General features: G+C 48.3%; 2 protein-coding genes across 2 annotated transcripts; one reads left to right on the forward strand and one right to left on the reverse strand.

Annotated features, from left to right (window-relative positions):
- Positions 1 to 5,769: 5,769 nt before the first annotated feature.
- Positions 5,770 to 7,564, reverse strand: LOC120689270. The gene is made up of 5 exons (XM_039971577.1): positions 7,534 to 7,564; positions 7,308 to 7,439; positions 7,012 to 7,136; positions 6,841 to 6,937; positions 5,770 to 5,852 (listed from the first exon to the last, which is right to left on the reverse strand). Exons 1-5 carry the CDS (start codon positions 7,562 to 7,564, stop codon positions 5,770 to 5,772), a joined length of 468 nt encoding a protein of 155 aa, XP_039827511.1.
- Positions 7,565 to 9,041: 1,477 nt separating this feature from the next.
- On the forward strand, positions 9,042 to 12,009 carry LOC120689272. Its single transcript, XM_039971578.1, has 3 exons — positions 9,042 to 9,102; positions 9,598 to 10,775; positions 11,809 to 12,009. The coding sequence occupies exons 1-3, from the start codon at positions 9,042 to 9,044 to the stop codon at positions 12,007 to 12,009; spliced, it is 1,440 nt and encodes a 479-aa protein (XP_039827512.1).

Consider the following 12,009-nt stretch of genomic DNA (forward strand, 5'->3'; position numbering starts at 1 on the left):
GGCACACCCAAAAGTCGCAACGTGTCCAATATGTTTGGAAGCTGGTAAAATAGATTACCAAAAAATTTTAAACCACTAGTTCTTATGAGCGCGGCAGCTTTCTGTTGGTCTGTTTGGCTCTACAGAAATGCAGAGTTTTTTTATAATAAATAATCTTTCTTTTGCAGATTATCTTCTCGACTACGCACTGGCTCCGTACGTGGGGTATCCTTCAGCAGCATACTTTGCAGGATATTCTTATACCGGCATCTCTTTTTTTGGTACAAGTGGCCAATGATTTTTTTTTCTTGGCACATGGATGGCGGTCTAGTTTTAGAATCGACAGCCATTAGTATGTCAGGGTTCTCGTCAAACTTTTGTAGGTTGTGTGCACTTTGAGTAGAGGTCGGGAATTTTTCAATATGACGTATCACCTCGATGTATCCCTCTTGAAATCAATAAAATTTCTCTTTTCCAGAAAAAAAACTGGTCGTGGCCACCGGGGGTGTTGCAGTCATCTTCCGCCCCGCGCAGCGAGTGCAAACACGAGAAACGTGGCGAATAGCATTTGGCCGGTGGCGTTGTGTCGACGCATGGAGGAGGGCATGGTCCTCGATCGGAGCAGCAAGCAGCAGGATGGTTGAGAAGTACCGCCATGTTGGATGGGTGACATAGTCCAAAATCGAGGTTGGTTTCGGCTTCGAGTGTAATTTGTACAGTTTTGTTAGTTCGTTCGTGTAGAATGTCTAGTTTTATAATTTCAGATTCAAAATCGGATGATTATAATACTTCAGGGTTGAAAAATGGACTTTACCCCTAAAGCCCCATTTTGTGGAGGCCTCCAAATCTCTTTCTCCACCCTCCATTCCTGGAGAGTGAGCTCCTATGCACTGATAAATGGGTCACGTCCTTTAGTTTAAAAGAAGAGTGTGGGATATAGAGGCTACTGCTGGAATTGAGATTTAAAAATTGACCTTCAAAAATTAAAGGGAGCCTTTACTCAATAATTAGAGGATCTGATTTGATTTGAGAGCTATTGCTAGAGATGCAAGAGGATATTTTACATTGTAAAAAAAGTCTCTTCTGAACCACCATGCTATATGATAAAACTATACATGTGTGTGTGGTACCAAAACCAATCACATCTTATTATTACTAATTAGAAAATCGTTTTGAAGCCTTATGTGAAGCCACCTAGAATACTAAGTGGATATTCCCTCCGTCTTAAAATGTAAGTCATTTTGCTTTGTCCTAAGTCAAAGTAGTCTAAATTCGACCAAATTTATAGAAAAGAATACTAATATGTAACACATTAAATAGGTAAATTAAGAAAGTATATTTCATAATGAATCTAATTATTCTCATTTGATATTCAAAATATTATTACTTTTTTCTATAAACTTGGTCAAACTTGGAATAATATCGGTTTTTATCGCTCGCCTACCTTGGGATGCTCTAAGATAGGAGATTGTTGGGAGCAGATCGCCGAATTTGGAACTTGAAAGCAAACGCAAGGACACAGACACAAATTTAGATAGGTTTGGGCCGCCAGAATAGCGTAATACCCTACGTCCTGTGTGTTGGGTTGGTATATTGCACCCTGCGCTGGGGTGTTGTGCTCTGTTGAGCAATCTAGCTATCTGTTGGTTCATACCGATCTAGGTACCCCGCCCTCCTTTATATAGTCCAGGGGTGGAATTCTAGTCGGTTTACAAAGTAGGAGTCATAGGAGGATTACAAAGTAGAGTTCTAGTAGGATTACAGAGAAATCCTAGTAGAAGCCTGATTTCTTTCTTCTTTGTAGGTATCCGGAATCTTCCTCACATCTTTGCGGTGTGCACAGTCCCGTGGGTCCAGGTCTGACAAGCCCCCGAGCTCTTCGTAGCCGAGTACTGCAGGCGTCGAGTACTTCTGAAGTCGTCTTCGAGTAGCAGACCGTTACTCATGTCTGTGCCATTCATAATGGTGTTTAAATCAACCAACCATTACAGATTTTGGTATTTTTAGTAACGGACTTTAAGCAACCGTTACTTATAATGACCCCATTCGTAACGGTTGCGTGCAGAAACCGTTACGGCCCAGAATCCAGTAACGGGCCTTAGTGACGCCCGTTACTATTGTGGATTATTAGTAACGGTCGTTGTGGTGGCGTGGTCGGGCTGGGGCCTGCCAGGATTATTGGTAATGCGTGTTGTTTGAGGTCCATTACAGTTTTACTTCTCTGTAACGAGCTTCTAGCGCCTGTTACTAATGATGTGTTAACTATTTGAGGTTTTCACGTAGTGAATAGCACAGACCGGTACTAAAGGGTGACATTTAGTACCGGTCGGCGTCTTTGGCCCGGTATTAAATAGGCCTCTATGATTACTTCAAAAAGAAATCATCTCGTATCTAGTCACATGTGGTGCACAGGTGGGATGATAAGAAAGCTACACGCGAATTTGGAGGTTGTGGGTTTGAATCCTCACAACTACATGCATTTTTTCTTTTCTGGTGGCACATTTAATACCGATTGAATCGACCGGTACTAACATGACACTCATTTAGTACCGGAGAGGGTGTACCGGTTGGGACACCCGGTACTAAAGGGGGTCTCCCAACCAGTACTAAGCCCATTTTTCTGGCAGTGATGATCGCTTTCATAGTTTTGTATACTAGAAAATGCTTCATTCCAAATTCTAGAGTAAAAGCGAATAACAAACCTATTGACGAGGACTTCTCTAAATGGGCCATATTCATAGGTGATATTTTCCCTTTTAAAAAGAATTAACAGGTTTTGTTGTTGTTTGCCCCCCCCCCCCCCTACGTGACAGAAGCAATGTTCTGTATGGTTTAGTCCGTTTACCAGCTACATTAGACAGTATTTTTTTACTATGCCAATGACACGTATAGTTCATCCAAAATTGTTAAGGTTCTTTTCAAAACGCATGCATATCGTACGTGCATCTTACTAGTTTTTCAAAAAAAGAATTAAAAATAAACAAAAGTAATAAGTGCACATAGCATCCGCCTATATTAGACAATCAAGTATTCAAGTGTAGCATAGATGCATAAGCAAGCGAACTGCTGTTACATGCGGGTTGTGCTAGTTTCTGTGTGTTGGCCCCCGAATCCATGAGGGTTGCGCTGGTTTCTGTGTGTTGGCCACCGAATCCACAACTGTTACATTGCAGGTCATGCTGGTTTCTGTGTGTTGGCCACCAAATCTACAAGGACAAGTTCAGCTGCCAGGTTTGATTAGAGGACATGATTAGAGGACAAGCACGAACCCGCCGGATAGTTTAGCGTCAGCGGCCTTGCGAGTTTGTGGCTGCCCATAATCCGCGACGAGCCTTGCGGGTTCGGGGCTGCCCATCCACCCCACCGTAAGCTTACCTCGACCTATTACATATTTACATGCATCTCGGTCAATGTCTCATGGAGAGTCCATGTAATCATATTCACGGAGGCACAACAATTGCCCTCAACTTCAACTAATTCACAAAGAACACTTTAATTTGGAGAATGGTCTTCAATTTGGAGAACGACACTATAACTGATATTACACAAATAAACACTAGAAAACTGTGAGAGCATAACGCACAATAATATATATTGCAAGACTATCGATGATTAGCCAACGTGATAACCTAAGAAACAACACGTTAAAGACTTGAGAGAACACCCCCCCTCCTCCGCTGCCCGCCGTCGCGCCGCCCCTACCCCGCCCCGCCGCTGTCTCTTCCTCCGCCGCCGTCGGAGCTGCCCGCCGGAAGTCCGGCCAGCGGCGAGGAGGGTGGCGGCGGGGCCATTGTTTCTTCGTCTGTTTCCGTTTCTCTCTCCTTTCTTTCTTCCCCATTATTGCTTCCTCCATGGACCCTAGACATGGCCGGCGGCCAGATCCGCCCCTTTGGAGGTCGGATCCGCGTGCTTGTGGGTCAGATCTGGGCTCCACCGGACGCTCCTGGCTGGTTCCGGAGCTATCGGCCTCGGCGGCGGGCGGGTCCTTGACCTGGCTACGGGGGCGCCCACCGCGGCAGCATGCGGTGCAACGGCCCACTGCGGAGGCGGCCACGGTGGTGGCGTCCGGCGTGGCGGGTGGCTCCGTCGGCGTGCAGCACAGCCACGGCGTCGCCCCCTGCATCAGCGGCCATCGGTTGCATGTGCGCCCCCTGCGGAGGTGGCCACGGCGGCGGCGTGCGGCGTGGCGGGCTGCTCCGGCGGCTCGGCGGTGGCCCCATGTCTCGCCGCGCTCCTGCGTCCGCTGCTCGCCTTGCTCTGGTTGCACTGGTGGCCGGTCCGCCCGCTCCATCGTCGGTTCGATGCCTCCCTTGGCCGGATCTAGCATGGCGCGGCGGTCCACTGGTCGTCCGGCTTGGGCCGCTCTCTCCTTCGTTGGCGGTGCCGGCGCTGCTACCCCACCCCTCGTGCATGTGCTCGCGTGGTGGCGCCGCCCGGCTGCAAGGCTGGTCGCTGCCGGCTCCGGTGCGGTTCGCGCCTCCTCTCCCTGTGCTTGCGCATACGGTGGTGATTGGCTGTGGTGTCCGACTTGGTGGGGCTTGGTGGGCTTCCTCGGTCCCATTTCAATCACTTCGCCTGGTTTCCTTGGCGTCGCATTCTTGAGGGAAGGTAGGGAGTTCAGGCGAAAGCCATGCCTGTTTGTGGGTGGATGACGTCGACGCCCTTGAACGCCGTCTACCATGTTGAAAGCGTCATCTGTTCTCCCTTCTTCCCTCCTCTCCAGCAAGTTTTCTGAGTGAAAACCTTGACCTTCTGGTTCGGCAACGGTGGCGCTAGTGGCGTCACTTCCTCCTTGGAGGCTTTGCTGTCAGTGCTCTGTCGGCTTTGGGGCTATGGGGTGCCTACCCTACCCACCTTGTTCATGCGTCGTGGAGGTTGCCACTTTCACCTCATCCTCCGATCATGCCTTCGCTTCATCTTCCTCACCATCACTTTTGGCTGCTCAGGTCGCTTCAGTCTGGCGGATGCTTTACCGCCTTGCTGGTCGAAGTTCATTTAGGTGGATGCTTTGCCACCTCTACTTTGTTCGGACGAATGCTTTGCCGTCGAGGTTTGATTTGGTCGTGCTTTCTGGTGGATGCTTTGCCACCTCTCTTGGTCTGGGCGGATGCTTTGCTGCCGTGGTTCTTCTTCAGCTTGGCGGATGCTTTGCCGCTAGGAATCTTGGCGCTACGACAGAGCCTGTGCAACCATAGTGTTTTGTGTTTCTTTTTGCAGGTTCGGTTGTAGTAGTGGTGTGGTTTTCTTTGGTCTAATGGGGGTGAGCGTGTTGTCCCCCCGTGTTTCTTGCTGTTGTCTGTATTGTCGTTGTTTATTCTCACTTATGTGTGTGTTTTTTTCAGTTTTTCTTTGTTTTTAATTTTTTGTGCTCTTATGTTGGTCAAGCTCTGTTTGGCCGCATCAAGAGATTTTCTTCTTAATAAAAAACGTGCTCAGGCACGATCGCGGAAAAAGATAACCTAAGAAACAAGGTGCAACAAGTTCACCAGTTAAGAAATGGCAATAGCGCTCCAACAGAGTAAAGAACATCTGGTGTCTTCTACATGAACCAACACTTCACTCCATTGACGATTTTCATCAGGGGAGGGCGGATGCGTCCGGGTGGAATTCCATGGTTAGGCATACATAATCTATCAGCAATTACACGTGGGAGATACCTTGCCTTGGGCACAGGCCAGCTGTTGTACAACAATTTGAAGACAATGTAATGCAACCCAAAAGATTATGCGGAACGTTGTTGCGGTACATCAGAAGTTCAGAATACCTGTTAGGATGAACTCTGCTATCATCTCAATTGCTAGCCCACTCAAGCACACTAGATTCATAACCATCAAAGCCAACTTCAGCAACAGTTGCTAGCCCACTCAAGCATACTAGATTCATAACCATCAAAGCCAACTTCAGCAACAGTTGCTAGCCCACTCAAGCATACTAGATTCATAACCATCAAAGCCAACTTCAGCAACAGTCCTGTCAAACATAACAAAGAAATTATGCATGATGACCTGCTCCAATGAGACTCAAAACTACTCATAGCAGCTTACGGCCAAACGCACGCTACCTTGACACCTGAATGAATATGTTGGATGACAATCACTTAAATACAAAAGAAAATCATGGCATACGGTTTTGTCTTAAAATATGCCAAGACATCAAGGATCACATCTGACGATAGGAATGGTGTCCAAGCTCCTCTCATGGCATAAGATTTAATGCTATACAAGTCCATGCCAATAAACTTCCCGGCAAAATCAACAAGGGGCCCTCCAATCCCAGCCTAGTCAGGTGACATGGAGTGCTCATTTGTCAAGCAGATGCACAGCAGTAAACAGTGTAAAAAGAGAGAGGGAGAGGGAGAGGGAGAGGGAGAGAGTGTAAAAAGAGAGAGAGGGTGTGTTTAGATCCTTGAAAAGGTGGTAGAAAAAGTCACATCGGACACTGTAGTACACTGTAGCACTTTTCGTTTGTTTGTGGTAAATATTGTCCTACCATGACCTAACTAGGCTCAAAAGATTCGTCTCGCAACGTACATCAAAACTATACAATTAGTTTTTTTTATTTACCTACATTTAGTACTCCGTGCATATATCATTTGCTATATTTAATATTTCGATGTGATGGAAAGTTTGGAGAAATGGAAGGGAAGTGAACACAGCCAAAGAGAGAGAGCGGGGGGAGGGAGAGGGAGGGAGGGACTACATGTGGTGTACTGGAGCAATTTGCAATCAAGTCTACCTAGCTTCTCTTTGTGTTGCCCTCTTGCAGCCATTAATACGCCGGATTCAAAGCAACGCCCTATGGCTGCTAGTGTATCAGAATAATTATGTTTCTGCTGTTGAATATTTGCTGGGTGAGGAGCACAGAAATCCTTGACATTGGCTAGAGCAACATTGTAGTGCAAGTTATAATGCTGTAGTGCCCCTACTCTGCGCTCTTCATTTGGAAGCAACACTTCAATCTGCAAATGGTATAGCAAGTCTTGAGCGGTGCGTTAAAAGAACAAGGATCACTAGAGTAGATAGTACCACCAACCCTCAAGTTTTCAGCAATCTTCATGTCAACAACAAAATCAGAGACCAAGCTAGCTGAAGTTAAAATAGTCACACAACCATTCCATTCAATTAAAAAACCGGTGCATGCAAATATCTGTTTTTCCCCTGCATGCCATAATTTTGGGCATTAGTTAGTGATGAAAAAAATATAAATATGAAAGAGTAAACAGCACATCAATGTAAAATTACCATAGAATGAACCAAACAAGACTCCTTAGTTATGATGGAAATAATACAGATATGAAAGAGAAAAATGGCACATCAATATAAATTTACCATAGAATGAAGCAAGTGAGACAACATTTTGAGATATGTTGGAAGCAACTGTTTCACTAAGTTCACTCCAGACACCACCACCATATATGTCACCGAAAGTATCTTCAAAATTATTTACCAAAACCAAGTCGTCTGCTCAAAGATAAATGGAAATTAACAGTGAGTGGCAAAACACTGCAAAAATATGCAACGTGTAGTAACCAGAAATCCACTAGCATTGACTCACCAGTTGGTATATCTATCTTTGGGTAACCCATGGAGTCCAGATAACAAAATGGATCCTCATTGAGAACGTCTATGTGTAGTAGAGCAACAAAGTCAAGTGAATAATACGGTCATATGCTAACACTAAATACATTAAGTAATGTTCACATAAAATTCTGTACATAATTCAAAATGTAAGATTAATATTTTTATAACCAGGGTGAAAGATCAGAGATCATTCTGTACGAACATACCCACAAACATGGAACAACCATGCTAAGTGATTAGAACTAGCATATGAAACAAGCTGCAAATAGGGTTAAAGCAGATAATATTTATTACAAAGTAAAATGTAAAAACCATTTGAATCCTGATTCAAGTCAATCAACTAGCTAAAGAAACATGATATAGTCTAACTGAATGTTCAAAGAAAGCTGGAAAAGGGGGGGGGGGGGTCAGCAGACCTGAAACCAATGAATCCAATTTCTTTCCTCCACATAGCAAGTTCTTTTATTATTCTTCCAGCTATTTGCAAGATCATCAATTCTTTTATTCTTGTTCGAACTACTTGCAGGATCATCAGTTATATTATGCTTCAACCTTGTGAGATCATCGGTTCTTTCATCCTTCCTCGAGGTTCTTGAGAGATCAGCACCACCCCTCTTAGTTAGCACTTTTTCAAGACTGAAGCATTTTTTTTAAAAAAAAGGGTAAATGTGGGCCCAAACCAGGAAGTCAGAATCGCAAACCATTACACCAGCAAATTAAAAATGATGGCGAAACCAAATGAATAAGCAATTCATTAACTTTGATAATCTTGGTAGGCGCTAATGGACAAATAAGCTCATTTTTTAGCTGCAGTATGGCACCCGTTAACTGTTTCACCTGATTTACTGTGGCACTGGCTAACTGTTTCATCTGATTTCACCTAATCTATTAAGTTCGTGCAATCAACCGTTCCTTGGGATGTGCCCAAGTGCACTTAAGAGCCTGACAACTTGCCGCATGTTTAGTATCTGCCACCAAGCAAACAGTGTTCCCTCAGAAAACTTGATGCAACTGGAAGAAATAAGCGCTTATGCCTTATAATCTGTGCAGTATCATTCTTGTAAATTACATCCTCATCTCCATCAGATCACATGCAACTCTCTATTATTTATTAGTCTGGACTAAATGTCATATCCTCTCTTTAAGTTAGGCAGATATATTGTCTTTAACAAATAAGCAAGAAATTATGACTAGGGCAGCTGCGAGCTTGCGACACATGGCTAATAGGAAAGAAACATCTTGGTAAAGGTGAAGAAGAATAAGGGTAAAAGATCGGAAAATATAGAGCAACTGCAAATGCAAAAAAAAAAGGCTACAAAAGGCAAAAGCAATCGGATTGTTGCAAAAGCCATGAACCTCTTTAAGTTGTTTTGCATGTAAAACATCTTATCTAATATGCTCAAAAGGGGGAACCAGCACAGGGCAAACGTAGATAAGAAGCTGGAAATATATAAAATGTTAGAGGATTATGTAGTGCCCGTAATGGGCTGTGTTTGGTTTGGCCTTCAGGGCCCATGGCGCCTAGCCACCATCCACACTGGATGTGTGTGCCGGCCCTAGGTTTAGACGCTCCCTCGTGTAAACGGCAAGGATCCCTTGATTGGTTGTATTTTCATAAACCCCTAGGGTTCCTTGCCTATATGTACTCGGCTATTGCCTTTGGGATGCATCTACAATTTCAAGCCACATTCTATTTCATGGTATCACGAGTCCTGGTTTTTCCGATTCGATTTCCGCTGCCCTAGCGCGCTGGCCTCGCCGTGCAGCGCCCACGCGCCGGCGATCCACCGTGCCGCGTCCACCTTCCCCTGCGCGAGCGCCGGCTCCCTGCCCCCCCCACCCTCCTCTGCGCGTGCGCCCTTTACCGTGCCGCGCCCTCTCTCCTCCCCTGCGCGAGACAGCCGCCGTGCGCCCGCCATGGCCGGCTCCCTCTCGCCCTCCGCCGCCGCCGCCGCGGAAGCCGAAGCCGCCAAGGCCGCCGCCGACTCTGCGGCCGCGGCCAAGGCGCAACGCCGGGCGGCGTGCGAGGCTGCCCTAGCCCGCGCCGCTCAGTCGGAAGAGGAGGCCGCCGCGGCAGCCAAAGAGCGCGACGCCGCTCTCCCCTCCGACGCTGACACCGACGATAGGGACGACGACGGCACCCCTCCTGACTCCGGGCCTCGCGATCTACACCACGCCCTGCTACTCCACGAAGCTGCGGCCATCGTGAACCTTCACGCGCTGGCGGTGGCAGTCCAGAACATCCGGAGCTTGATCCCCGTCGTCCTCGACGTCTCCGGCAACTATGCGCGCTGGAAGGATCAGTTCCTCCTCGTCGTCGGCAAGTTCTCCCTTCGCGACCACGTCCTCTCCGACGCCCCTCTTGCTGCTACCCAACCTGACTGGGCGCGCATGGACTGCGTCGTGAAGTCCTGGATCCTCGGCTCCAACTCCGATGATCCCGCCGACACCATCTCCGTGGGTGCCATCTCTACGCGCGACGCCTGGCTTGCCGTGGAAACACAGTTCCTCGGCAACCGCGAGACGCGCGCCCTCTACCTCGACGCCGAGTTCCGCGGGTTCTCCCAAGGTGATCTCTCCATCACGGATTACTGCAGGCATCTCCAGCAGATGGTTACCGACCTTGGCGCGCTCAGCGAGGTCGTCTCGGATCGGACTCTCGTCCTCAACCTCATCCGAGGCCTCAACGAGCGCTACGCCAACATCGGTCTTCACCTTCGGCGGAGCCAACCCTTCCCCTCCTTCCTGGAGGCGAAGGAGGCCCTGCGCTTGGAGGAACTCACCCTCGCGCACCAGGCGGCAACACCGACTGCCCTCGTCGCCACCCAGGCCGTTGCTTCTTCTCCTTCCGGTGGCACCGGTAACTCCAAGGGCGGCGGCGGCGGCTCTGGCTCCGGGGGCGCTCAGGCGAAGCCCTCCAAGAGTCGCCGCAGCAAGCGCGGCGGTGGCAACAAGAAGGACACTGGCGCATCTTCTCAGCACCCCTCCGGTGGTGCAAAGGGGGGGCAGCAGCCCGGCACTTGGCCGACCTTCTGGAACCCTTGGATAGGGTCCATCCAGATGTGGCCGGGCAACCGCCCCCCCTCCAGTGCGCCCTCCACAGCAGGCGCAGCAGTAGCAGGCGCTACTTGCTTACCAGCAGGCCCTGCGGACCGCGCCTCCACAGCCGCCTCCGATGGTTCCACCGACTCCCAGCACTGCCTACTCCGGCCAGTGGTCTGCCCCAGCCCCGGGTTACTATAACCCACTTGCTGGCCTTCCATCCTGGGACCAGCAGTCGCTCGCCTCGACATTCAGCACCATGACGCTCAACCAGCCTCAGACTACGGAGTGGTACTTTGATTCAGGTGCTTCATCTCATATGACTTCTCACTTGACGGCCCTGTCTCATTCTTCACCACCCCAGTCTTTCACTCCATCTTCTATTGTTGTCAGTAATGGTTCTCTTCTGTCTGTCATAGCAACTGGCTCCACTGACCTTCATACATCTTTATGCCTTAATAATGTTTTGGTTTCGCCTCAACTTATTAAGAATCTTATTTCCGTTCATCAGTTCACTACCGATAACAATTGCTCTGTGGAGTTTGACCCTTCCGGTTGTTCTGTGAAGGATCTCCTGTCCAGAAAACTGATCGTCAGGTGCAATAGCTCCGGGCCGCTCTATCCACTGCATCTTCCAGCTGCTGCTCACTCCCTGCTCGCCACCTCCACCTCCTCACTCTGGCATCGTCGCCTCGGTCACCCAGGTCGCGAAGCTTTCAGCAAGCTCGCCCCTATCCTTCCGGCGTGCTCCAGTGATGGCGGGTCCTCTCTTTGTCATGCATGTCAGCTTGGGCCTCTTGTTCGCCTCCCTTTTAGTGCATCATCATCTCGTGCGTCAAATAATTTTGATCTCATACACTGTGATTTGTGGACATCTCCAGTTGTCAATGTGTCTAGATTTAAATATTATCTTGTTATTCTTGATGATCATTCGCACTATTTGTGGACTTTTCCTTTACGCCTCAAGTCTGACACATACACTACTCTCACTCATTTTTTCGCTTATGTGCAAACTCAGTTCGGCGTCACAGTCAAGGCAGTATAGTGCGACAACGGTAAGGAGTTTGACAACTCCAACACCCGCACGTTCTTCCTAACACATGGCGTCCACTTGCGCATGTCCTGCCCATATATCTCCGCCTAGAACGGTAAAGCTGAATGCATTATTCGTTCTACTAATAATGTTGTTCGCTCCCTTCTGTTTCAGGCTTCAGCGCCTCCTTCCTTCTGGGTGGAAGCCCTCTCCACTGCTACCCACCTTCTCAACCTGCTACCCACCAAAACACTCGACTCTGCAGCACCACACCTCGTCCTCTTCGGCACCGCGCCGACGTATGACCACCTCCGGGTCTTTGGGTGTACGTGCTACCCCAACCTGTCCACCACCGCTCCCCACAAGCTAGCTTGA

The sequence above is a fragment of the Panicum virgatum genome, chromosome 9N (genome assembly GCF_016808335.1).
Source record: "Panicum virgatum strain AP13 chromosome 9N, P.virgatum_v5, whole genome shotgun sequence".
NCBI classification, from domain to species: domain Eukaryota; kingdom Viridiplantae; phylum Streptophyta; class Magnoliopsida; order Poales; family Poaceae; genus Panicum; species Panicum virgatum.

Bases quoted from the DNA above. Each gene is read 5' to 3' on its own strand.
- LOC120689270 (XM_039971577.1), bottom strand. From the start codon at position 7,564: ATGGGTTACCCAAAGATAGATATACCAACTG. The intron at 7,440-7,533 runs GTGAGTCAATGC...ATCTTTGAGCAG, and splicing joins AAAGATAGATATACCAACTG to ACGACTTGGTTTTGGTAAAT. The intron at 6,938-7,011 runs GTTGGTGGTACT...TACCATTTGCAG, and splicing joins AGATTGCTGAAAACTTGAGG to ATTGAAGTGTTGCTTCCAAA.
- LOC120689272 (XM_039971578.1), top strand. From the start codon at position 9,042: ATGGGCTGTGTTTGGTTTGGCCTTCAGGGCCCATGGCGCCTAGCCACC. The intron at 9,103-9,597 runs GTGTGTGCCGGC...AGGCTGCCCTAG, and splicing joins AGCCACCATCCACACTGGAT to CCCGCGCCGCTCAGTCGGAA. The intron at 10,776-11,808 runs GTCTGCCCCAGC...CTTCTGTTTCAG, and splicing joins ACTGCCTACTCCGGCCAGTG to GCTTCAGCGCCTCCTTCCTT.